Source organism: Dipodomys merriami, unplaced genomic scaffold, assembly GCF_024711535.1.
Source record: "Dipodomys merriami isolate MVZ:Mamm:240054 unplaced genomic scaffold, mDipMer1.0.p SCAF_722, whole genome shotgun sequence".
Classification (NCBI taxonomy): Eukaryota; Metazoa; Chordata; class Mammalia; order Rodentia; family Heteromyidae; genus Dipodomys; species Dipodomys merriami.
This window is the reverse complement of record NW_027206316.1, coordinates 238,948-263,838: the sequence shown is the minus strand read 5'-3', so window position 1 is coordinate 263,838 and position 24,891 is coordinate 238,948. Positions and strand designations below refer to the sequence as shown.

General features: G+C 45.6%; 1 protein-coding gene across 1 annotated transcript in view; it reads right to left on the bottom strand.

Moving 5' to 3' along the window:
• LOC138818254 (uncharacterized) overlaps window positions 1-21,541 on the bottom strand; it is a 254,028-nt gene extending 232,487 nt beyond the window's left edge. Inside the window, exons 1-3 of the mRNA XM_070009264.1 lie at window positions 21,283-21,541; window positions 2,342-2,381; window positions 1,249-1,321 (exon numbers count right to left, since the gene is read on the bottom strand). Of these exons, the coding sequence (XP_069865365.1) occupies window positions 1,249-1,321; window positions 2,342-2,381; window positions 21,283-21,541 (372 nt within the window). The remainder of the gene's footprint in view (window positions 1-1,248; window positions 1,322-2,341; window positions 2,382-21,282) is intronic.
• Between the last annotated feature and the right edge of the window lie 3,350 nt (window positions 21,542-24,891).

The window sequence follows — 24,891 nt, the reverse complement described above, 5'->3', positions numbered from 1 at the left end:
CAATAAACAGGGGCTGGGAAGGTGGCTCAGTGGTAGAGCATTTGCCTTGCATGCATGAGGCCCTCAGTTCGATTCCTCAGCACCATATAAGCAGAAAAAGCCAGATGTGGGGGCTGAGACTCAAGTGATAGAGTGCTGGTCTACAGCTGAAGAACTGGGGGACAGCACCCAGGACCACAGTTCAGGCCCCACAACCGACAAAAAAAAAATCAATAAACAAACATAAATTTGCTTGGCTCAGTGCGCCTGGTACCTATTAATGCTAGATTCCCCTTTGCCCATCAGAGATCTTTTGGGTACTAAGTTTCCTTGCTTCTAGGTCCATTTATTGTCTTCACAAATCACTCCAAATTCAAGCTTCCTAAAGAGTGTGAAGATCACCCAGGAAAAAAGTTGGTTTCCAACAGTCATAAGCAAGTGACTATAAAGTGCCACATGTGACAAGATTTCCTGTCACTGTTCTAAGCATTTAAAAAAATAATAACACAGGGGAAACTGAGTGCTGCTACCTCACTCTTGTAATCCTAGTTACATCACATTTCAAAGCCAACCCAGGCAGTAAAGTCAGTGAGAGTGTTACCTCCAATAAACTACCAAAAAAACCAGAAAGGGAGCTGCAGCTCAATTTGTAGAGCATTAGCATTGAGCCAAAGAAACTCAAAGACAGCACCTGGGCCAAGACCAGGGGAAAGAAATTAAGGAGAAAATAAAAATCTGAGGCAAGAGAACAAACTTAAGTCATCCAGTATAAAGTAAATTCTCTAACCCAGCAATATTTAATTGTTAAAAAGGAAATATATATTTGGTAGCAGGATTCAGAAACATACTTAGTCTTTACTCTTGAATAGATTAACTACTTTCTTATAAGAAGTAGTAGAAGGGTTTTTTTTGCTGTTTTTATTTTGATTTTATTTTTCTTGGGGTCAGGTCATGGGGCCTGAACTTTCCTTCAGCTCTTCAGCTCAAGGCTAGCGCTCTACCACTTGAGCCACAGCGCCACTTCCGGCTTTTTTTCTTTTTACTTATGTGGTGCTAAGGAATCAAACCCAGGGCCTCATGCATGCAAGGCAAGCGCTCTACCACTGAGCCACCTTCCCAGCCCTGATTTTTTTTTTTGTAGAACCTATTTTCATGGATGGTAAAGACATAAAAAATGTAGCATGCTAGGCCCTACACAGAAGAAACCCCTTACTCTGTGTACTGTCCTTCAGTGTAAGTATCCCAGATTAAACAATGTGACTGGCCTACCTTTTCTGTGATATAGAAGTTTGAACTGTCAGCATGTTGCAGGGCAAAGCACTCATGGTTGGCAAGAGATGACCTACAAAACATAGCATAAGTGATCAGAGAAACAAAAGTGCTCGTCTTCATTTTTATTCGTTCTACAGGGGTGAGGTGAATTACATTCACTATGATTAGAATAGAGTCAGTCTCAAATAGGCACAATGGGGTCTCTAAAGAAAATGGCTTTAACTCACCTGTTACCCTAAGACCAACAGTCCTTTCCTCTCTGAAGTTCCTAGACCAAGGCTACTGCTCACCTCTAAGCATTTCATCAAGGCTTGGGGGGGGGTGGGGGGGGTGGAGGGACTTAAATTGTGAGTGGCAACATTCTTCATTTTGAAGAATTGAGGCAAAGAAATGATAGCAAGGTAAATGGCAGCAATTTAAACGTGTGAGAATTAGCACATTGCCAATTGTCACTGAATTCTTTAACTCACAATCAGTTCACCCCACACAGATTGGAACACACTAAGTATGGCAAGTCTTCTCTAACATCCCCTAATACTCTATTCACAGTTCTGCTTTACAAGTCAAGAAATACCATGTGACTTTCCAATGTGCCCTTCCTCAGGATGGTCAGAACAACCCAGAGGGAGGAAAGGCGCGTCAGTCAGTGGGAAAATTCCACAAAACACACAATAACCCACGGACTTGTCTGTTAATTCTTCCACAGGAGCCTGTGGGATGCTTTCAGTGTATGTCAGATGGAGTGTGTATTTAACTCTTAGGAACATTTAGTCTAACGGTTCCCTGCTTGGAAGGATGAAAGGAACATGAGTGTTCAAAAGAATACCAACCCTCTGCACATACGGAGCCAGACATTCCATGCTTTCTATTCTTCAAGGAGTAAGGGAAAGATTTTGGTGGAGAAAGAAGGGTAATTCTCACAAGGTAATTCTTTGTGACTAGGTAGGTCACATGAAGAGTTACGAATAAGATTTATGGTTATCATTTATTTATAGGATTATGGATAATATTCTATCCCTCCAGCGGAAATACTCTATGTTCCTGCCAATGTATGGACTAAATGCTTCAGAAGAATCTTTGCAACACTTACCCATCACACACTTCCTTGATTATTGCAGACATGTTTTTTCCTGCAAAATAACAAAAAAAGGAAATATTGTGGTTTCATTCCATCATTTTAACTGAATAAAATAAAGCCACGTTAAGTTAAAAAAAAAAAAAACAACCTCTTGGCAAGGAAAATTTACATTTAGTATTCTTAGTTCTGAGTGAACTCTTACATTTTTAGGGGCTTGAACTCTAGGCCTGGGCGCTGTCCCTGAGTTCTTTAACTCAAGGTGAGTGATCTACCACTTGAACCACAGGGCCACTTCCAGTTTTCAGTTGGGTAATTGGAGATAAGAGTCTCAAGGACGGGGCTGGGAAGGTGGCTCAGTGGTGGAGCACTTGCCTTGCATGCTCAAGGCCCTGGGTTCGATTCCTCAGCATCACATAAGAAAAAAGCCGGAAGTGGCGCTCTGGTGCAAGTTGTAGAGTGCTAACCTTGAGCTGAAGAGCTGAGGGACAGCGCCCAGGCCCAGAGTTCAGGCTCCACGACCGGACCCCCCCCCAAAAAAAAGGGAATCTCAAGGGCTTTGCTGCCTAGGCTGGCTATGAACCATGATCCTCACAGCTCAGCCTCCTGAGTTACTAGGATTACAGGCATGAGCCATCAGCACCTGGCTATACTTAACATTATTAATTGTACAAAGTATATAGCATATTTAAATTTTGCCTTGTTAAAGTTGAGACACAAATACACTTTATTCAAAGATCTACCATGCAAGGAGAAACCTGCAAGTTCAAGGAATAACCAGAATAAAGCAAGCAGCCAACTGGCTTTATAAAGACAAGGCTGGATTCATGAGATTCTTTGAAGAATGTGGCAAATGGGACATGAGATGTTGCAAAATTGTTCCTGCAAAGTACACGGGATTCTTCTCCCAAGTGTGGCCCCATTAAACGTCAATCTCACAGCATGTTTGGGCTCATACACTGGAGTAATGTGAGCAGGACTCCATGTGCCACCGTGTCAACTGGCGCTGACCACAGCTGTGCTCCGGTCCTCACAGCCACACTTGTGCTCAGCCTGTCCCCCCGAGTGAAGGAACGCAGTGAGGAAACATTCGCTTGCCCAGAGATCTCCAAACTCTTTCTGTTTGGGATGTGGACAGACACAGTCTCCAAGATCAGAGAGGACTGTGTCCACCAAGAGAACAAATCACAGATGAGAAATGGATGGTGAAGACAGGAAGAGAAAACCAAGAAATGTAATTCATGATCCAGGATTTTCAGATATGCCCATCAAGAAAATCATATTTACATATATACTATATATATGCATAATCTTATGTATACATATATATGTGTTGTATGTGTATATATGTATCAATGTATCAATGTAGAAGCATAGTCTATGCCTGCCTCTCTGACAGTAGGGTTGGTTCACTTCCTAGCTCTGTCAACTTGTCTGCATTGTCATCCAGCACTTCCTTAGTTTGCCCCACTAGCAGTATCTGTCATGCAGACTGAACTTCTGCATCGCTCAGGGCTGTTGGGAACTTAAATGGCTATAAATTAAATAGGAATTAATTTGTCAAAGTGAAACATCCCAGAAAGGGAGAGGCCTCCTTTTTCCTCTCCTGATACTCAAAGAGCTTTTTATCCCCAGAATATACTTGTGTGGAAACAATGTCACTCCATCTGCTCTACTGGGGAATTTTGAGCACTGTCCATAGAGTCTTCCCCCAGGACTCCTGTAGCTCCTGTGCAATTCCTCACCTCATTGTGCAGCAGGTGACCTACACTTCGCTACCTCAACATGATCAAGACAGTATCTGCCTCTGCCCAGAACTCTGCTAAACACAGTTCCTGAGAGAAGAGAAAACAAGAATATCTGTGTTTTCACATTTTTAATTTATTTAAGTATTTTTTGTCTGTGTTTATTTTAGTTGTTGCCTAGGCCTTTACCTATTCATGGGGTAAGACACAGACACGGTACAGACCAGAGGTACATGAGTGTCTAATGTTTAATTATCCACTCACAGAACTGGCCTGTTCACTGGCACATTTATGCTAGCTATTTTCAAACATTTAACTAATCCTTTTTGCTACTTTTTATTAGCACACATGTATATAATACAGGGGGATTTCATTACTATATTCCATAGATGGACAACACAGTGGACTTTGAGCAAGTTCACCCCTTGTTTTATTTACATATTTATTCATTCATTCATTCATTCATTCATTCATTCATGTTGTTGGTCATGGGGCCTGAACTCTGCCTGGGCGCTGTCCCTCAGCTCTTTAGCTCAAGGCTAGCGCACTACTGCTTAAGCCACAGTGTCACTTTCAGTCTTTTGTGCTTATGCGGTGCTGAGGAATCGAACCCAAGGCCTCAACATGCAAGGCAAGGACTCTACCACTGAGCTACTTCCCAACTCCCCCCCTTTGTTTTTTTTTTTTAAATCACATTCCCTTAACCCCGTTTGCAGTGTTGAGTGCGTTTCATTATTCTAGCTTCTTATATCCCGTATATATGTATATGTATACATATATATATATACTAAATGCATATATACGTACATGTGTGTATATATGTTTGTCTCTATCTATATGTCTATTTGTTCTTCATCTTATACATTACTCCACAGTCCCCATTTATATCCCTGTGCCACCATCAACTACCTTTGACATAATGGGTTAACTTTCATAGTTATTCCTTCTAAACTGGGGGTTTTGTTCAGTGGTACAATATACACTTGTATGTATGTGGTACTGTGTTCAAAACCCAGCACCAAAAAAAGTTACCTCTTCTATCCAACTTCACTCTTGTACCCATAAACCATGCTCTCTTCACTTCCTCCCCACACCCCATTTTCATGGTCTGTTAATCATCATTCTATTCCCTAGTACCTCGAGACTAACCATTTAGCTTTTACAGGTTAAGGGAAAACATGTGTTGTGTCCTTTTGTTTTTAAGGGGGATTATTTATGTCGTTTAACATACTGTCCTTCAAAACTAATCACTGTAAGTGGGGAAGATTCAGGACTGAGGGTTGGAGGGGGCGTTCTTGACATTCTGAGTTGGTTTCCTCTAGAACAAGAATGGAAGTGGTGACAGAGGCCTATAGTGGTACACTCCATGCACAAGTCCTTGGTCTTAGCAAAGATTGGTCAGCTGGTCATGGTTCTCACTGAGAGCAAAGTGGCAGATGAGTTCTCACAATTAAATGTCAGAGAAGCTTTAGGAACAAAACCTCTCCCAGGAGACAACAATTTTGCAAAGACAACACTTTTGTGCTTCTAGCTGCCACACACCCCTCCAGAATGTCAGTATGTGGTAAGGTCCATCAGAGACTCTCCCATTGCCAAATCTGGCTTCTTGTTCCTCAAAATAAGGTATAAATAAGCAGGCTGGGGTGTAATCTTAAATTACATGGAAGCCACAGATCAGAAGAGGAGACTGACACTGACGTAGGACACAAGTTTGAACGCCACTGTTCTTCCCAATTTAGTTTTTTAGGTGAGGCTTCCCAGGCATACTGTGAGTTTTAATTAAAGTCTGATTCAGAGATACAGAATCAACTTAAAAAAGACAGATGTAAATCCCCCAACAACAAATCTACCAAAAAACAACTGTCTGATAAATCAGGGACTAAAGACTTAAAGAAAGGGGGCTGGGAAGGTGGCTCAGTGGTAGAGCGCTTGCTTTGCATGCATGAGGCCCTGGGTTCGATTCCTCAGCATCACATAAGCAAATAGAAAAAAGCTGGAAGTGGAACTGTGGCTCAAGTGGTAGAGCGCTAGCCTTGAGCTGAAGAGCTCAGGGACAGTGCCCAAGCCCAGAGTTCAGGCCCTACAACCGGACCCCCCCCCAAAAAAAAAAAGACTTAGAGAAAGAGCTGGGAAAGAGGCTCAGTAGTAGAGCGCTTGCCTTGCATGCATGAGGACCTGGGTTCGATTCCTCAGCACCACATAAACAGAAAAAACCAGAAGTGGCACTGTGGCTCAAGTGGTGGAGCGCTAGCCTTGAGCTGAAGAGCTGAAGGACAGCAGCTAGGCCCAGAGTTCAGGTCCACGACCGGCAAAAAAAAAAGGTTTAAAGATAAACGTCTCTGAAGAGGAAATAAGAATGGCCAATAGACACATGAAGAAATGCTCAACTTCTCTAGCCATAAAAGAAATGCAAATCAAAACAACATTGAGACTCCACCTAACCCAATTAGAATGGCTATAATCAAGAACTCTAATAACAACAGATGCTGGAGGGGATGTGGCTAGAAGGGAACCCTACTGCATTGTTGGTGGGAGAGTAAACATTTTCAACCACTGCGGAAAGCAGTATGGAGGTTCCTCAAAAGACTCTACATAGAGCTCCCCTATGACCCAGCAATCCCACTTTGGGGCATTTACCCAAACAAGGCCATACTAAGGCTACGAGCACAACTATGTTTATTGCAGCATTATTTACCATAACTAAGATATGGAACCAACCCAGATGCCCCTCAGTGGATGAACAGATCAAGAAAATGTGATATATATCTATATGTACATATAGATGTATATGTGTGTATGTCTGTGTGTGTGTGTGTGTGTGTGTGTGTGTGTGTGTGTGTGTGTGTCTGTGTGTGTGTGTATGCACAATGGAATTCTATGCCTCCATCAGAAAGAATGACATTTCCCCATTTTTGGGGAAATGGAAAGACTTGGAAAAAATTATAATAAAGCACAAAGAACCATAGGTCCCATGGTTTCCCTTATTTGCAATAATTAATACATTTCTAGGACAAGCAGAAAAGATCAAAAACTATATACATATGAACACATGAGATGATGTTAAGCGAAATAGGGACCCCAAGATAGGGATACAAATTTTTTCTTTCTTTCTTGCTATTGTTCCTAACCTATTTATAATGTACTATGTGATTTTTTTTTTTGTTTTTTGTATGCTCCTTCCCCATGGTATAACTCCTGTTTTCACTGTATTTGATTCCGGTGCCCTGCGTCTTGCATATACACTTCTCTAATTTGGGGAGGGGAAAGGAAAAAACAAAATGCTTAAATAGGGATACAGGTTGACCCACTGTACCAATGAGATATACGAGACACTATGTTGAAAACAAACTTTACAACTTCAGCAGGGTTGGGGGGGAAATAGTTGGGGAGGTTGGAGGAAAGGGATGGAAGGGGAAAAACAAAGGAGGAGGCAACAATGCTCAATAGAATATATACTAATTACCTTGCTCATGTAACTGTAACCCCTTTGTACAGTATTTTTACAATAAAAATGTACCAAAAAAGAGGCAGATATCTCTGGGGTTCCATTGTATCTAGAATATTCTGAGCGTGGTTATATGACATGAACAAAAACCACCAAATACAAAGCTTAGAGACTCAATATAGAAAGATTAAAGAAAAAACTCAAGGCCACAAGGAATGGCAGCTACCTGAATGTCCACCATCAGCTTAGCCAATTAAAATGACTGTTATATAAGGACCCTGCAACCTAGCCAATGACTATTACATAAGGACTATGGAGCCTAGCCAATTAAAATGACTGTAGTGCCACTTCCGGTTTTCTGGCAGTTTATTGGAGATAAGAGTTTCATGGACTTTCCTGCCGGGGCTGGCTGTGAACCTCAGATTTCAGCCTCCTGAGTAGCTAGGATTACAGGCATGAGCCATGGCACTGTAGCTCAAGTGGTAGAGTGCTAGCCTTGAGTTGAAGAGCTGAGGGACAGCGCTCAGGCCCAGAGTTCAAGCCCCACTACTGACAAAATATATATAAAATAAAATGACTGTACGGACAGAGCTTGGCTTTAGGGTCCATTTTCTGGTACTTCTATCTGCTCAAATCAATGTGAGTTCCTCAACCACCCAGACCCTAATGCCAGCAATGTTTTCAGATCTCACCCTGGATATCCATTCTTGTCTTCTTTCATCAATCAGGTCGTGGATCTCATTGTATTATTCTAAGTCTGTGGTTCTGGGTCCCAACACTCTTAAACATCTCACTGTTAGAGCATTTGAACTCTCCTCCATTAACTGATGAAATGTACAAGCATAAGTCATCACACCCAGTTCCCTGGGCCTCCATATGCCCCAGTAGTACAGCAGGTTCTCCCACCTCCCCACCCCACCCCAACACCTTCGCTGGCTCTCTGTGTCTACACTGCAGCCCAAGAGAAGCATGGACTTCTACTTCTATCTTCAATCTCCCCATCCCTTGTCTTGTTATCTGATCTCCTGCCTCTCTCATCTCAACATGGGATGACCATTACAGTACACACACACACACACTGGAGACCAGGAGCTTTTCTTCTGCTTCCCCAACCCCAGGGCCTTTCTGAGCACCAGCCCATCTCCAGTAATGGCTTCCATAAGTTGCTGATGACAGTGTTCAATCAACACAAACTTAACTTCCATGAGCTTTTCAACTCGCCTACAAATGATGATACCCAGGCACATTTCTTGTTTTACATTTACAAGACACCAAGTCTCCTCATCACTCCTTCCATAGGCGCATCTTCCATGCTCACTCCCAGACTCTTACCACCACCTTTGTTCTCAGGATTCCAGCAGCAGATCCCTGAAAACAACCTTGCACCTTGTTGCTCTCATTCGCTCCAATCCCATGCTCCCACCCCCCCTCCCCAATTGTGCTTATGCCTCTCTGTTGTTGTAAAATTCAACATGATTTTCAATGAAGATTAGAACATTGAAATCTCTAAGTTTGACCAGAACCTCGTATCGTTTGGTCCCAAGAAATCCTGTTTTATACATACTTCTCATAGGAAAAAGAAAAAATGGAAAAGTCCCTTCACCATACTTATGCCATTTGCTCGACTGAAATGTCCCTGTCCTTCTTTCTGCCCCCCTTGCCACAGTGAGATATTGCTCATAGCAGAGCTATCCTCCCAGCCCTCCCCAGAGAGATGGAACTGTTCTAACTGTACTTAGTACAATAACTGACTCACCCAGGAGGACTTTATATCTCTCCCTTTTCTTCTTGTCCTTGTTCTTCTTGAGAACAAGGCATCTTAATTCATCTCAATGACTTCCTCACCTTCCTTCCTTTGGTCTTGGCTACCACAGTATGTAGGGGCTAATCAAATCGAATCAGAGACTCAGTAGATCTCTGTTAAATAAACAAAAAAAGTCTAGATTTACTCATGTGTGTGTGGGGGGGAGAGTGTCCCTGGGCTTGAACTCAGGGCCTAGGCACTGCCCCTGAGCTTTTGTACTCAAGGCTAGCGATCTACACCACTTGGAGCCACAGCTCCACTTCTAATTGTCTGGTGGTTAATTGGAGATGATAGTCTCATGGACTCTATAGCCCTGGCCAGCTTTGAACCATGATCCTCCAATCTCACCCTCCTGAGTATCTACAATTACAGGCATGAGCCACAGCACCTGACATAATAAAGCAAAATATTTTTAAGGAGAGCTTGAAGCCATCAGCATATTCCCTATCTCCTACCACATGTACCATGTTTCAGTGGCTCTAAACAGCTCCTGCCACAAGCTGGCAGACACACAAAAGCTGTCACTCCACTCTGAACAGAATCAGTCTCCTGGGAATCATGGGAGGTTCAACTTGGAAGAATACTGGGTAGCCTGCAGATGATAAACCAGACACCAGTACCACAGCCATTTCCATGGCTGTTGTACCAAATAGGTGAGCTATTGTGCCCAAGAGCCAACCCTGAGCAAAGCTCCCACACAGACCACACTCATCTAGTCCCACCGCTTTATCTCTGCCTGCATAAAGCCCTCAGGATGACATGAGCTCATTGTCTGACCAGTAAATTCAGTCAGAAATCTTTCCCAGTGATCATATTTGTGAACATTTGCCTAGCACACACAAAAATATTCCTGCCTACCTTGCCAGCTCTTCAAGGCCTGGGGCACCCTGCATAATACATAGCTAGCTTTCTGTAGACTCACTGGGAAATTTGCCTTTCACCTGGGGGAAAGAAAAGGCCTCAAAGAAATTTTGATTACGATGAGCAAACTGGCTCTATTCCCTGTATTCCATAAACCTAAAAAGTGAATTCAATTGGAAAATATTTGGATTTAGAATATTGTATCAAAATTACTTAACTGCTTCAGTAAGTTTTCATAACTCACAAAATCCATAGCTAATCCTTAAACCTTCTGTTTCCAAAGCCGTGTTTTCAGCCTCAAAACAGTTTGTTTTGCAGGACTAGCACGTTAGTGGCCAGGCTTCTATCTAAGCAGTAGTTCCCAAGTCACACTTGTCCCTGCCATTATCCACATGAAGATCAGATTACAGCAGACTAGTCTTTGTTCTTCATTTTAGATATGTGTGTGTGTGTGTGTGTGTGTGTGTGTGTGTGTGTGTGTGTGTGTGTGTGTGGCATAACCTCCTTGTAGCATACCCACAAGAAGCTTCTAAGACCATCTGTCACCCAATAGTGACTAAGAATTTTTGCTACGTGGGAGTCTGAGAGCTGGAGGATCCCAGGTCAAAGCAAGCATAAGCAGAAAAGTCTAGGAGATGCCTTCTCCCAAAATAACCAGCAAAAAGTTTGGCTAATGGCATGACTCAACTGGTGGAGCATCAATCTATTAGCAGTGAGGTCCAAGCCTTAAGTACTGCCAAGATACACTATATGCTTCCCAATTCTTTTTTCTTGTTTTCCTTTTCCTCCCTAACATAGCCTTGGAGGGCCTGGAATAGTAAGGCCTTATGCATGCTGGGTTTGCACATTATCATCACCTACAACCCCAACACCTAGAAGAAATAAAGCATTGTCGTGTTTCTCCCATCAGAATGGAGGGAAGGTTTCTAGAACAGGTTCAGCTGAGGAATGAAACTGAGAAAGCACTTCTAAAGAGTCTGTCCCTGGACATAAGTGAAGGCCAGACGTGATAACAACACACCCAGTTCTCGGCCAAAGCTTTGATGGATAAGAGTTGAGCCAACTTACTGTAAAAGTGACACACACCAGAGAAAATGGGATTCAGTGGCTAGCAGAAATGTTTCTCTGCTGCTGACCACCTTCCATTGAAAGTATAACTGCTTGAATGTGTGTAGATGTGTGCATCTGACACAGCCAGCACCTACTTATCATGTAGCAATGGAAGAAAGAGTCTCATTCCCCCAAGTCAAAAATGTTCAAGAAGTTAAGTGGTGACTTTCCACTGAAAGAACTAGACCATGAATCCACTGGAAAAGTCTGGGCCATCGTGAGGCAGCATGGATCAGGGTGGGCAGGATTTATGGAGAAACCATCCTACCAAGGCTTACTGGAATTCTTACTGGGGGGGGGATAGGGGGGTCCGGTCGTGGGGCCTGAATTCTGGGCCTGGGCACTGTCCCTCAGCTCTTCAGCTCAAGGCTAGCGCTCTATCACTTGAGCCACACCGCCACTTCGGCTTTTTTTTCTTTTTCCTTATGTGATGCTGAGGAATCGAACCCAGGCCTCAGGCATGCAAGGCAAGCACTCTACCACTGAACCGCCTTCCCAGCCCTCACACATCTTGCTTAACCAAAAAATGTGCAGTCTGCCCCAAACCTTTCAACTGACTCTATTCCCGAGCCACAGGATTCATGAAGGGCCCAGGGAAAAGCCACCTGTGGTTATACATTTTGGTTAAAGAGCCCAAACACACACTAGTGCACACGTGCATACTCGTGCAAACACACACACATACACACATATATACAATTATTTGGAAATGCATTACACTTCAAAATCAAGGCTAATTGTGTGTAGCAGCATGGGGAAAAAAATGGCTCACAAAGGACTTCAGAACCACTGAACACCAGAATCCTAAACTATGCCAATGAACCGAAAATGAAAAGGTTCAGAGGACAGAAGGAAGGAAGGAAGAAAGGAAGGAAGGAAGGAAGGAAGAAGGGAGGGAGGGAAAGGAGGGAGGGAGGGAAAGGAGGGAGGGAGGGAAAGGAGGGAGGGAGGGAAAGGAGGGAGGGAGGGAAAGGAGGGAGGGAGGGAAAGGAGGGAGGGAGGGTATGGGGCTGTGACTTTTGAGAAGCCTGCTTGGGGAAGCTCAGCTAATCACCAGCCCAGGGGTACAGCTTAAGCCATCAGTTGCAAGAGCCAGAGACACAGGTAAACACAAAGGCATGTCATTACATAAGAAAAGAATTTGGCTGGGTTAGGACACAAATCTCCTCAGGCAAACTGGGTAAAGATTTTATACAAACAGGGGACCAGGTGCTGGTGCCTTATGCTTATAATCTTAACTATTTAGGAAGGTAAGGTTTGAGAATCACAGTTCAAAGCCAGCCTGGACAGAAAAGTCCATGAAACTCTTAGCTCCAAATAATCAGCAAAAAGCCAGGAGCCAGAAGTAAAGGTATACCTCAAGTGGTAGAGTTCCAGATTTGAAAGGAAAAAAGCTCAAGCCCCAGCCTGAAAGAAAAAAGTTCAAGTCCCAGTGAGAACCCCAAATAAATAATTTAATCAAGTAAACAAGTATCTCTAGCCTCCTGCTGCAATATTTTGGGGACACTAACCAAGTACCAATATCCTTTATTACCCAGCTAGCCAAGAGACAAAGAGCTGTGTGGTCCTTTACTCACTGTCCCTGTCCTATACATGTCTTTCTTTTCTGACTCAGACCACTAAGTAAGCCATGCTGGCCCAGTTACCCACCCTCCTCCATCCATCTTATTCTTCTTATCCTCTAAAGGTGGCTATCAACTCAGTCACCAGCACTCAGAATCCAAACCTTGTTAGAAAAATAAGACTCAAAGTCACCAGTCACCACTTCTCCCTGCCACCATGTAGGTAAATAAGAGAAAGAAACAGGAAGGTTGAAATTGCAAAGCATTTAGGGAGCATTAGGAAGACAATGAATGGCCTTTTAGGAGTGAAGGAAACTGGGGAGGAAATGTGGAGAACCTAAGGAAAATAAAGCAACACAAAGGGCAAAGAAACCAAGGAAAATTAAAGGAACACAAAGAACAAACAGCCAAGTGGGAATCCTCTACGTGGGAGTCCTACTTCTAGGCTCAAAGAATGAAAACCCAGCTTCCACCTGCTGCAGAAGTCTAGTTGCTCTGATATCATACAACTGCTCTCACTTCTTAGGCAGAACAAAGCAGGGGTTCTCAGCTAGGCAGGAGTGGGAAAGGGAATAGACTGCTCCCTGAGAAGACAATCTGGAAAGTGTAGACACATTTTTGGTTATCCCAACACATGACCAAGCCAGTCTCCTGAAGTGGGGAGGGAAATATTTTGGTTATAAAGCTTGAAATGTCAATAGCATTGAGACTCAGACTTTGTGAAATAGAGGGCCAATTTCAAGGGCAGTTCTGCAAGTAGAGAAAGAAGGCTACCAGAGACCTGAGCATCCCCCATGAGGAAAGCCATCCTGCCTAACAGACTCTGTATTCATCTATGGTGGAAAACACCAGAGGCACCCTGGGGCCTATGCTCCTCTCTTCACCATGACTCAGTGCCCTGTAATCCTAGCTACTCAGGAGGCTGAGAGCTGAGGATCCCTGTTCCAAGCTAACCTGGACAGGAAAGTCCATGAGACTCTTTATCTCTAATTGACCACCAAAAAGCCAGAAGTGGAGGTGTGTCTCAACTGGTACAGCACCAGTAAAAACCTAAGAGAGGACTTCGCCCTGAATTCAAGCCCCAGTACTGGCACACACAAAAATACACACACACACACACACACACACACACACACACACACACACACACACACACACACTCGTTCTTCATGGCAAATAGTCCTTTTGATGAATTAAATTGCACTCTGGCTCACATGCCAGAGTACATCTATCCTGGGCTAGGTTGATGGGCACACTGTCCCTAGGGGAAGGTGAAAGCCAAGGTCATCTGAAGAATGGCACATCCAAAGAGGAGTTAGCTCTGCAGAGCTCTGCCTCAGTGGCAGCAGGTAGCCCTGGTTTCCATGGCAACCCGGAAACCATCCCTCAGAAGCAACAGCATTCACTTTTTTTTGTTTGTGTTGTTTTTATTTTATTTTTTATGATGCTGGGGACTGAAGCCAAGGTGGCATGCAACTTACCACACCAATTTCACCCTCATGAAATTGGTGCTGCAGCTTCTTGAGTACCTGGGATTACAGGTGCTAACAACTACACGTGCCCTCTGAGCAATTCTATCAGCATGCATGATGATGATCCTCCCCAGAAGCTACTGCAGGAAAAGTCTTACTCAAGCATCCTAGTCTCTGAGGCTGCCAAGTCCAGGAAAACCAACAAGAGAAGCAATCAACCAGTACGTGCAGACATCAGGATACAGAAGATGAAAAAGGGTAGCAGAAAAAAGAATCAAATGTATTGGCTTTAGGCTCAGATATGCTCTCCAAATACCCCAGGGGCATTACACCCCTCCAAGCCCTAGGTATAAGGCTGCTAGGTATAGATTATGTGCAGACTCTCCTTGGGCTTCCAAACTGCATGCGGGAAATGGGTTCCTGCCCACAGGAAGAATCAACTAACACCACTCTGGTTCTCCAACCCATGTGCTAGTGCTTACCGACCCACCATCCCGCCAAATACTGCTCTTTGTACAGAAATACAGTTCTCCCTGGAGCAGATCAAGTACCAAGAATCCAGCACTTTCAACTGAGGAAAAGTTTTGTTCCTACATTATTAACTCTTACAACTAAAACAGCCCAAACTGTAGCCTCAATTCTTAAAATTGTGGTTCCAATAATAATCTTGCTTCATTTCTGGAAGACAGTTAGCAGAAGTGGGGGGAGGGAGGGAAAAGGACCTCAGAAACCTTGAGCAGCATCTCCTTCTATTTATACATGTGACTCATTTCTCCACTCACCACTATATCAGGTTGTGCCTGCAGTTGAGTCCATTTGGTGAGCTAGCGTTCCTGTGCCCACATGCACTTCTAACTCCTTGGACTCCACTCTCCCATCACCTCCCACACACACCTCCCTTGGCTTGAGGACAGTGACAAAAGTGCTCAAATTATCCGAGCACTGACTTTGCAAAACATCAGAAGATATACTGCAAAGACAACATTAATTTCATTGAAGCCTGTCAGGCTTCAGTTGTGGTTATGACAGGTAGTCATGATAGCTAATAATCACACAGCCTAAATTATGCTCAGAACTGAGCAGAGCAACTTGTGTGCATGCTGCACATGAGCTGGCTTTGCTTAGTAGCCTGCAAACACAAATGCTGACATACTGGAAGGCTTGGAGACGGGTAATGTCCAAGGTCACACTGGAACTCTGGATGGAGGGCTGGCTTTCACATCCTTACATTTTGACAGTGCTGAAGTTAGAAACCCTTGACCTCCTTCTTTAGATAAAGGGTATCAAGTCCCAACTGGCTGAAATGCCTAATTGAATCAGATACCGCAGCACTGGGGCTGCTAGCAAAAGAGATCTGCCAGGGTCTCCGCAAATCTCTTAATTAAAATCAAACAGATGATAACTGCTCAGCATAAAATAGGAAAAGGAAGGCATACCAGAGTAAATTTCCAAAGATCTTCAAAGTTCTAATCTAGCACACAGATTTACTTCTAAGTACAGTAACTAAGTAATTCTGCACCACCACAGTGAAAAGCATGTCCTTGGTCTCTGATCCCTCCAGGAGGATGATGTTTGGGCCTAGCACAGTGCAGTTCCATAAGCAGACAAAAAATGGGAGGATCTAGGTTTCAGATCAGCCCAGCCCAAAAAGATGTTGAGACCCCACATCAACAGAAAATTCAGCAGGGAGCAGCAGTGTGCACCTGCCAGCCCAGGACCAGCAGTCCATTCACGCCAGCAGGGAGGAAGAGTGAGACCCTATCTCAACAAATGACTACAGAAAATAGACAACTAAGGGCCTGGGTCACATGGTAATGTTCCTGCCTTGCAACACAAAGCCATGAGTTCAAACTCCAGTACAGAAGAAAAAAATTGCCTTAAAAGAGGCATTTTTTAAAGTGAAGCCAATGACTGACACTGCTCCTGCTTCAGGCTTTAGAAATAGTAACTTTTACAGATTATACCAACAGCACATGGTCCACCAGAAATAGCTATATCTTTCTTATTTCAAGATTCTCGGAGTCACTACAAAGTTGTGACTCTACAAAGTATAGATTCTTAGAACTTCCTGGGTTATTAAAATTCTTTTTTAGAAAAGAAGGGCCTAGAATGTTCCTTTGTGGTACAGTGCTTGCTTAGCATGCATGAAGCCCTGGGTTTGATTCCTCAGTACCACATAAACAGAAAGAGCCAGAAGTGGTGCTGTGGCTCAAGTGGTAGAATGTTAGCCTTGAGCAAAAGAAGCTCAGGGACAGTACCTAGGCCCTGAGTTCAAGTCCGGGACTGGCAAAAACAAAAAGAAAAAAAAAAGGAAAGAAAGAAAAGAACAAGACACACTGCTGGTCACAAGTATAATTCTAGCTGCTAATGAAGCTAAGAGGTGAGAATTGAGGTCTAGAACAGCAGTAGCACACAAATCCCAAGCAAAATCACAAGGCTCTGAGTTTAAATCCCAGTATGGTATCACACACACACACACACACACACACCATATCAAGCTATACAGTACTCATTAAGATCAAGTGTGTGCACAGAGTGAGACCATGAGGATATTCTTAGGAGAGGATCACAGAGGCTCAATAGCTATGTACAGTTGGTCATATAAAACAATATTTATCAAAATGAACTCCAGGAAAAGTGGGTTCTTTTTCTTTGTTGCTGTTTTTGTTTTCTTTTCCTCTTGTCTTGCTCATTTATCTCTTTTGGGGAGTGTAAGGTTGAGCACAGAAATGGAGGGACAAAGAGTGAACAAATGCAGCAGCGGTATTCACTATACAATGTTGAAAATGACTGTACAACTTGTGGGTTGGGACTGAAGGAAAAAGTGGGGAGAACACAAGGGAAGAGGTGACCTTGTCCAAATAAGGAATGCACTCATTACCTGACTTATGTAACTTGACCCCTTTGTACATCACCTTTACAATAATATATTTTTTTTAAAAACCCAGTGTATATTTTGTGAAACAATTTCTCCTCTGCTCACCTCCACTGCAGGTTTTATCATTTAGTTGTGTTTGCTTACTGTGCCAGAACTGAGGCTTTATTCAGGTCCCAGGCCCTGTTCCTGAGGTTGGTGCTCTAACCCTTGAGAGCCACATCTCCACTTTAGGCTTTTTGATGTTTAAGTAGAGATGAGGGTCTCTTGGACTCTCCTGCTTGTGCTGGCCTCAAACCTTGGTCCTCAGATCTCAGCCTCCTGAATAGAATTACAGGAGCACCCACCCAGGCCAGGCCTACTGCATGTTTTAAATGGCTGGTCTGAACAGACAAAATGGGCATCATTATGTCAGGTCCTCCTTAAGTGTGCAAGCTCTAGCCTAGTAAGACTAGACAGAAGCCAAACTGAATGTGCCCAGCTGCCTCAAGCACTTTCTGCTCTGCAAGGCAGCCAGGTTGAACAATTCCCAACCTTTTCCAAATTCAACAGAATGTCTGCTAAGCCAACCTTTTCCAAATTCAACAGAATGTCTGCTTGGATGGCTGGGGGCACTCAAATGTGCTTGCTTGAGCTTTGGTAACAAAGCTGAATGGACCTACTGTCTCAGCAGAGGCAGGGGAAAAGTTCCCACTGTAAGAATGCCCCTCTCTCAATTTCAGTGTTAGGCAAGGAGATGACAGTGTCTGCTCCAGGCAGCTCCCACCCCCAGCAGCAGCCTCTGGGCAGGGGCTTCAAAGTCTTCCCTTCCGGCCACTCCTGCCCAATCCACTCACACCCAACACACTCAAAGGGGGGCAAAATAAGCAAAACACTCAAACTGTCTTATCTTCAATCCTGTAATTTCAGAAAGATTATGACTTTGAAGCACTTGTCAAAGCTCTTTATCTGCTTTCTCCTTTTCATTTTTCTTCTCCCTGGGGCATCTCTCCTGTCTTCTCCTCTGGAGTTGTCTGCTCCTAGCCTGGACACCTGCCTCCCTGCTCCCTTCCATGGCTGGGAGACCATGTGACACAGTGGGTAAATGGCCATGGTATGATGCATTAACAATCATGACACATTTTGTCCACTAAATAAAGGATGCAATAACAGACCAAGAGTAGTATGTGTTTTCACTCTCCAAGGAAATCACCTCCTGGCCCCTTTCTTGTCTGAGATTCTAAGGGAGGAGGGGGCAAGTCAGTAGAGGGTCTGAAAGAACAGTGGCCACCAACAGACAAGGGTCAGGCTTCTCCATCTGCTCCAGATGCTACAGTCTTCCCTGGGTCTCTTTCCCTGGTGAGTCTCTCCCTAAACAGGCATCTCTTCAGTCAGACATTTAAGGAGCACCTACTAAGGGTGCTCCTTAAACTAAGGGCTAGGAATCCATCCAGTGTGTAAACATTTTAAGGTATTTTCCTCTAGAAACATCCATTCTAATGGAAGAAAGACAATAATGAAACAAGTAAATGTATCATGCCAAAAGGGAAAAATGCTAAGAGAAGAAAAGTGAGAACAGCAGAGGACTATGCAAGGCTGCTTATTTATTATTTACTCAGTTGATTATTTATTTATGGACACTAATAGGGCTTGCACTCAAGGCCTGGGCACTGTTCCTTAGCTTATTTGCTAACGGCTGGTGATCTACCATATGAGCCCCACTTCCACTTCAGGCTTTTTGGTGGCTAATTGGAGGTAAGAGCCTCAAGGACTTTCTTCCTCAAGCTAGCTTTGAGCTGAGATCCTCAGATTTGGCCTCCTGACTAGCTAGGATTGGAGGCATGAGCCACAGACACCTGACTTCTGGTAGCTGTTTCAGATGGGGTGGTTTACCGTGTAAACCCACAATTCAGCAGACCAAAGTAAAGGAATTAAGGGAATGAGCCATCTGGTCTTGTGGGAGAAAGTGACTCATGCATGAAAATGAAATCTGCAAAGGTCCTAGGTTAAGAGCTCAGTGAACAAGAAAAATGGGATGTGCTCTGCATGGTTGTACTGGACAAGGGCTATGTGTGTTGTGGGGCACATGCCATCCAGCACTGGGGACCATCCATATTGCAGCCAGTTGCGGGTCCTAAGTTTCCCCAGACGTCTGCCTGAGCCTGCCCCTAGCTGATACCACCCAAGAGTGTGGTTCCTACATTTCCCCACAAGTCCAGCCCCAGCCCCAGCTGGAGATCCCACCCTCATTCTTTCACACATTAGCAGTTCATCTAATTAACAACAAGCACACCAGAAACTGCGGACATGTGTAATGGGAGAGGCAGCTGGCCACACAAACTTTTCAATCCCAGACTTCAATACATACAGCAGTATTACTGTCAAGAGCTGAGACTTAAAATTAAGTGTGTTGTATGTCTGCTGAAGCTCTGGCCGGCTAACTTAGCAGGCTCCCCAGTTCTGTAAATGAGGGGACAAAAGCCCTTGAAACAACCTTGGAGACATGCAAACCTGGAGCAGAAAAGACCTCAGTAGCTGCTGGCAGCCTTTGCAATCTCCAAGTGCAGAGGACTGGACCAGGCCCTCGGGTCCCTAAATTGCTCTCAGAGACTGGCTCTTTCAATGCAGACTCTCAATTACTCTTGTTTTCTAGCAATCTTCTTTTAATTCTCAAATTTTTCCACTGTCCCTAACCTCAAGCCACAGGCAGGTGCCTTTGCCTCTGGGGCCACAAAGCCCCCTCCACCCCCCCCCCCAGTGTTCTGGGACATCCTACCCCTGACAGTGAGATCCAAGAGTCCCCAGCAGAGGTGGGAGGCCTGTGCAGGCTGAGGCCTGGGGAGCTGTCCAGGGCCCTGGGCTGGCCCTGCGGGGACCTGCCCTGCTGCAGGAAAGCCCTTTGGCAATAAACCAGGGTTGCTCCTGAAACCAAAGGCCCCTGACCCTCCTGACCAACTTCATGGGCGACAGGATCAGTGGGAGGGGAGGCCCTGGAGGCAGAGCACTCCCCCCCTCCTCCGCCCCCGCCCCCGTCCCCACTGCACGCACCTGCTCTGAGGCTCAGCCAAACTTGCACTCTGGCCTCACGCTCCGCCCAAGGCTCCGTGTGGACTTTCCCAGCCCCAAGCTCAGCCAGAAGCAGAGGGCGTTATTTCCTCAGCCCTGGAAGGCACCCCACGGCCACCGGGGCCTCTCTCTGCGTTCCGGCTGCGGGACCCCTCTGCCTCGTCCTGCGGGGTCCGCAGGGCGGGTCCACGCCTCCCGCCCGGACCCCAGCGGGACCCCCGTCGCATCCCCACGGGCGGGAATTTGCGGGGATCGCAGCTGTCCACGGCGCCCCCTGCGCCCCCACGGCCTCATCCATCGCGGCCGGCCGGTACCGCTGCCCGGGGCGCTTCTCGGCTACACACAAGCACGAGCGCAGCCCCAGGCCCGGCCAGCCGGGTCCGGAGCAGCTGCCCCGAGCTCCGGACTCGCGGTCCCGACGCCCCCGTGAGCCAGTCCCGGTGCACACGTCTCGCTGGGGTCTCCGGCCCTGAGGCGTCGCGGGGTGCCGCACCGGCCCGGGCGCCCTCTCCGCTGATCACCCGGCCCCTGCCCGGCTCCGACCCCCTCCCCGTCGGCCCTGGAGCCCCCTGTCCGCCATCCCCACCGCCCCACGCCGGTCCCCTCCCGCGCACCCCGGAGCCCTCCACGCCGACACCCGGTCCTAGCCCCACACCCCCCCACCACCGCCAGCCCAGGAGCCCTCTCACCTCCCGGGCGGCCCTGGAGCCCTTTCCCTTCTCCACCGGCCCGAGGTCAGCGACCCCGCGCGGCGCGGGCCAGAAAACTAGGAACCTGCCCGGGCCCCGATCTCCGGACAGCAGCGGCGGCGGAGGCGGGGGTTCCCGGCATCCGGAGCCCCGACGACCCCTCCCCGCAGTGCATTGAGGCCCCGCGGGCGGCCGGGCGGGCGGCGCGCGGCCGGGAAGCAAATCGCTGCTCCACGCGGGTCCCCCAACTCTGCTCGCACTCACTCTGCGGCTCGGGTGGCGCCGCTCTCTCACCTCCTCTTCCTCCCGCCTGCCCCCCCCCACCCCCCCCGCAGCCTCCGTCTGCACCTGCGCAGAGCACCGCGCGCTCCCCTGCGAACTCCTGCCAACCGCTGGCCCGCATGCCCTGCGCTCGCATCCCCGCCCGCCGCCCACGCGCTGAGGGCGGGGCCCGACTTCCCCACGTCCCCACCTCACACAGAGGGAACAGCCACAGCTGGCGCCCAGACTGCGCGCACGCACCGAGGGCGCAGGGAGAAGGCCGGCCACCGTCCACCTCAGCCCCCGGGGCCGCCAGCAGCGCCTGCAGCTCTGCACAGGCTTCCATTCCATTATTTTTATGTTTTTGTCCATCGTGGGGATTGAACTCTGGGCCTGGGCGCTGTCCCTGAGCTCTTCAGCTCAAGGCGAGCGCTCTACCGCTTGAGCTGAGCTTCAGCGCCACTTCCCGTTTTCAGGTGGTTTATTGGAGATAAATTTCAGGACTTTCCTGCCCGGGCTGGCTTTAAAGCGGGATCCTCAGATCTCAGCCTCCTGAGTAGCTGGGATTACAGGCGTGAGCCACTGGCGCCCGGCCGATCTTGGGCTCTTGAGTAGCTAGGATTGCAGGTGTGATCCATAGGTGCCCAGCCACCTTACTTTTTGAGTAAAACAAACCACCACTGTGGTGACAGTTTTGTAAGAATCACTGGGATGGGATGGGATGGGGTGTTTGGATGTGGTGCATCCCTCAAAGACTAGTGTTTTCAAGGCTTGGTCATGAGTCTGCCCTGCTATTGAGAGCTTCTCAGAGGTGTGGCCTCATGAAAGGAAGTTAGATAATTGGGGGCAAGCCCTGAGGGACTCCAAGCCATCTGTGTGTGTGCCTCTCTCTGTTTCTCTGTCTGCCCTCTGTCTCTCTCTGTCTCTGTTTCTCTCTCTCTGTCTCTGTCTCTCTGTCTCTGTCTCTCTCTCTCTCGCTCTCTCTCAATCCTCTCTTGTCTTCAGCTGCCATAAGGTAAACAGCTCTGTTCCTCTACTCCACACACCATTCTACAATCCCTGAAACAGTAAAAGCCAAGCACCATGGACAGAAGCCTCTGCACCCATGAGCCAAAATAAACCTGCCCTCACTTTAACTCACTCATCTCAGGTACATTGTCACAGCCACATAAAGCTGACAGAGATGTTAGGTATAGATGAATGTAAAGGCGAAAGATCTCTGATTATGCTGCTCCTTGGCCTCTGCTTTCAGGAACATATGAAAGCTATCTCAGAGTTAAATTGTTTAATCTGAATTAACTACTCCACAGAATTTTATATCATCAATTAGTTAAAATTTTCTTCTTTATTGTCAATAATGATCCAATGAACATCTTTGCATATACAGCTTAAACACGTTTCTATTATTTTATTTACATATTCTCTATTTTTTCCAAAAATATCCTAAATTGGTTTGGGCTTTAACTCAGTGATAGAGAACTTGTATACCATGAGAGGTCCCAGGTTCAATATCCAATACCAAAACATTAAAATGTTATTTTAAAGAACCTTCAGTGCTGGGCACCGGTGGCTCACACTTGTAATCCTCACTACTCAGGAGACTGAGATTTGAGGATCATGGTTCAAAGCCAGCCTGGGCAGGACAATCTATGTGACCTTTTTTTTGGGGGGGGGGGTGGTCTGGTCGTGGGGCCTGAACTCTGGGCCTGGGTGCTGTCCCTCAGCTCTTCAGCTCAAGGCTAGCACTCTGCCACTTGAGCCACAGAGCCACTTCCAGCTTTTTTTTTTCTTTTTGCTTATGTGGTGCTGAAGAATCAAACGCAGGGCCTCATGCATGCAATGCAAGCGCTCTACCACTGAGCCACCTTCCCAGCCCCTCTATGTGACTCTTATCTCCACATAACCACCAGAAAACTGGAAGTGGTGCTGTGACTCAAGTGGTAGAGTGCTATAGTCGTGAGTTGAAGAGCTCAGGGACAGCACCCAGGCACAGAGCTCAAGCCCCACAACCACCAAAAACGAGACAGAACAAAACGAAGAAAACCTTTGAGGCAGGGAAGGTGGCTTAGTGGTAGAGAGCTTGTTTAGCATGCAGAAAGTCATTTGATTCCTCTGTATCACATAAACTAAAAAAACTGGAAATGGCACTGTGGCTCAAGTGGTAGAGTGCTAGCTTGAGCAAAAAAATTCAGAGACAGTGCCCAAGGTCTGAGTTCAAGCCCCGTGACTGGCAAAAACAGCAACAACAACAACAAGAAAGTCCTGTGGAGTGATATTATTGAATCAAAAAGTGGATGTGTTGGATACTTGGTACATATCACAAAACTGTCTTCTTGAAATACTGTAGCAATAAATTAATAAATGAACTTCCTATTCACATCTGTCTTTCTAAATTTCCATTGCACAATTTTAGGCCAATATTTCCTGTCAGTTATTTTATTAATTTCTAAAACTTTAAAAGACACCCACTATCTACAAATGTTTCCAAGCACAGGCTAATACTCATTCCTTTCCAGTCCTAGGCCAGCCTGTCCCTTATGGCTTTAACTCTTTGGTTTTTCAGTATGATTCCATACTTTGGCTACATTGGTCTCCCACACAAGTATAATCATTCTCAGTGCACCCATATAATGAAATGTTAAACAGCTCTGAACAGAAGTCTGTCTGGATATCACTTGCCAAATGAAAAAATATATACGCAAGAGCATCAAAGCTCTGTATATGAATTGTGTTTGTTTTACTTCTTTCCTTTGTAACTGAAATAATGGGCACATATTTTCCTTGAAAATTGAAAACTTTGTCTATAACACTTTGGCCTTTCTGGACATATCTTTCCTTTCAGTCTCCGCACTTCCTGTTTGAGTGTCTGTCATTCCAGTGGTACTTGGTAAATAAGCCAATGCAACCATCTCCCCCATGAAAACCACAAATTCATCCAGAGCTTCTTGTGCAATGCTATGTGATTCATAAAAACCCAAAATCATTTACCAGAAAAAAAGACTATTTGCGTGGATGGTGGCTTGCCTGTCTGCCTGTCTAAACATTCTGCATGACTGAGTTATGTCCTTTGCTCTCAGAACAGAACAGCTACAGGTACGAGCTCAATGGTGTTTGCCTTGAGGAAGTCACTATTCTGAGCTAGCCTCACCTCCTAACTTCCTTTCTCTTTTCCCATTGAGTGCACATTGAGTGATCTCTTAGGGAAAGGATGGATTTCAGCTTTTCTTATTAGAATGTGTCTTCAAGGCAGATGCAATGGATTGCTCAAAGGTTAGGAAAATGTTGAAGGAACTCACTGGTTTTTTTTTTTTTTTATGATTTAAGCCATCTCAACAAGCTATTGCAGTATGCACATTTTCATAATTCTAGTATGCAGGAATAGATGACTCTCAGTTACTTTCTTTTTGAATGTCTTGAGCATAGTGTCAGATACCTTATTTAGAATATTTAGTCTTAAATATTCCAGATTTAGTGGAGGTTGTTGATTATATTTCTTCAGTACCCCTCCCACTTGCATAAAAAATAACTTTTAAGTGATTTGTTCTCATCTATCAGCAAGATTGTCTAAATTAGTGCTAAAAGTTATTTAACAAGACATTACTTTTGCTACCAAATCAGTAGCAAAATGAGAATAATATGTCTTTAAATAGGCATTGTTAAAATTCTAATTTTTATACTGTCCTTCCTTCCCTTGTC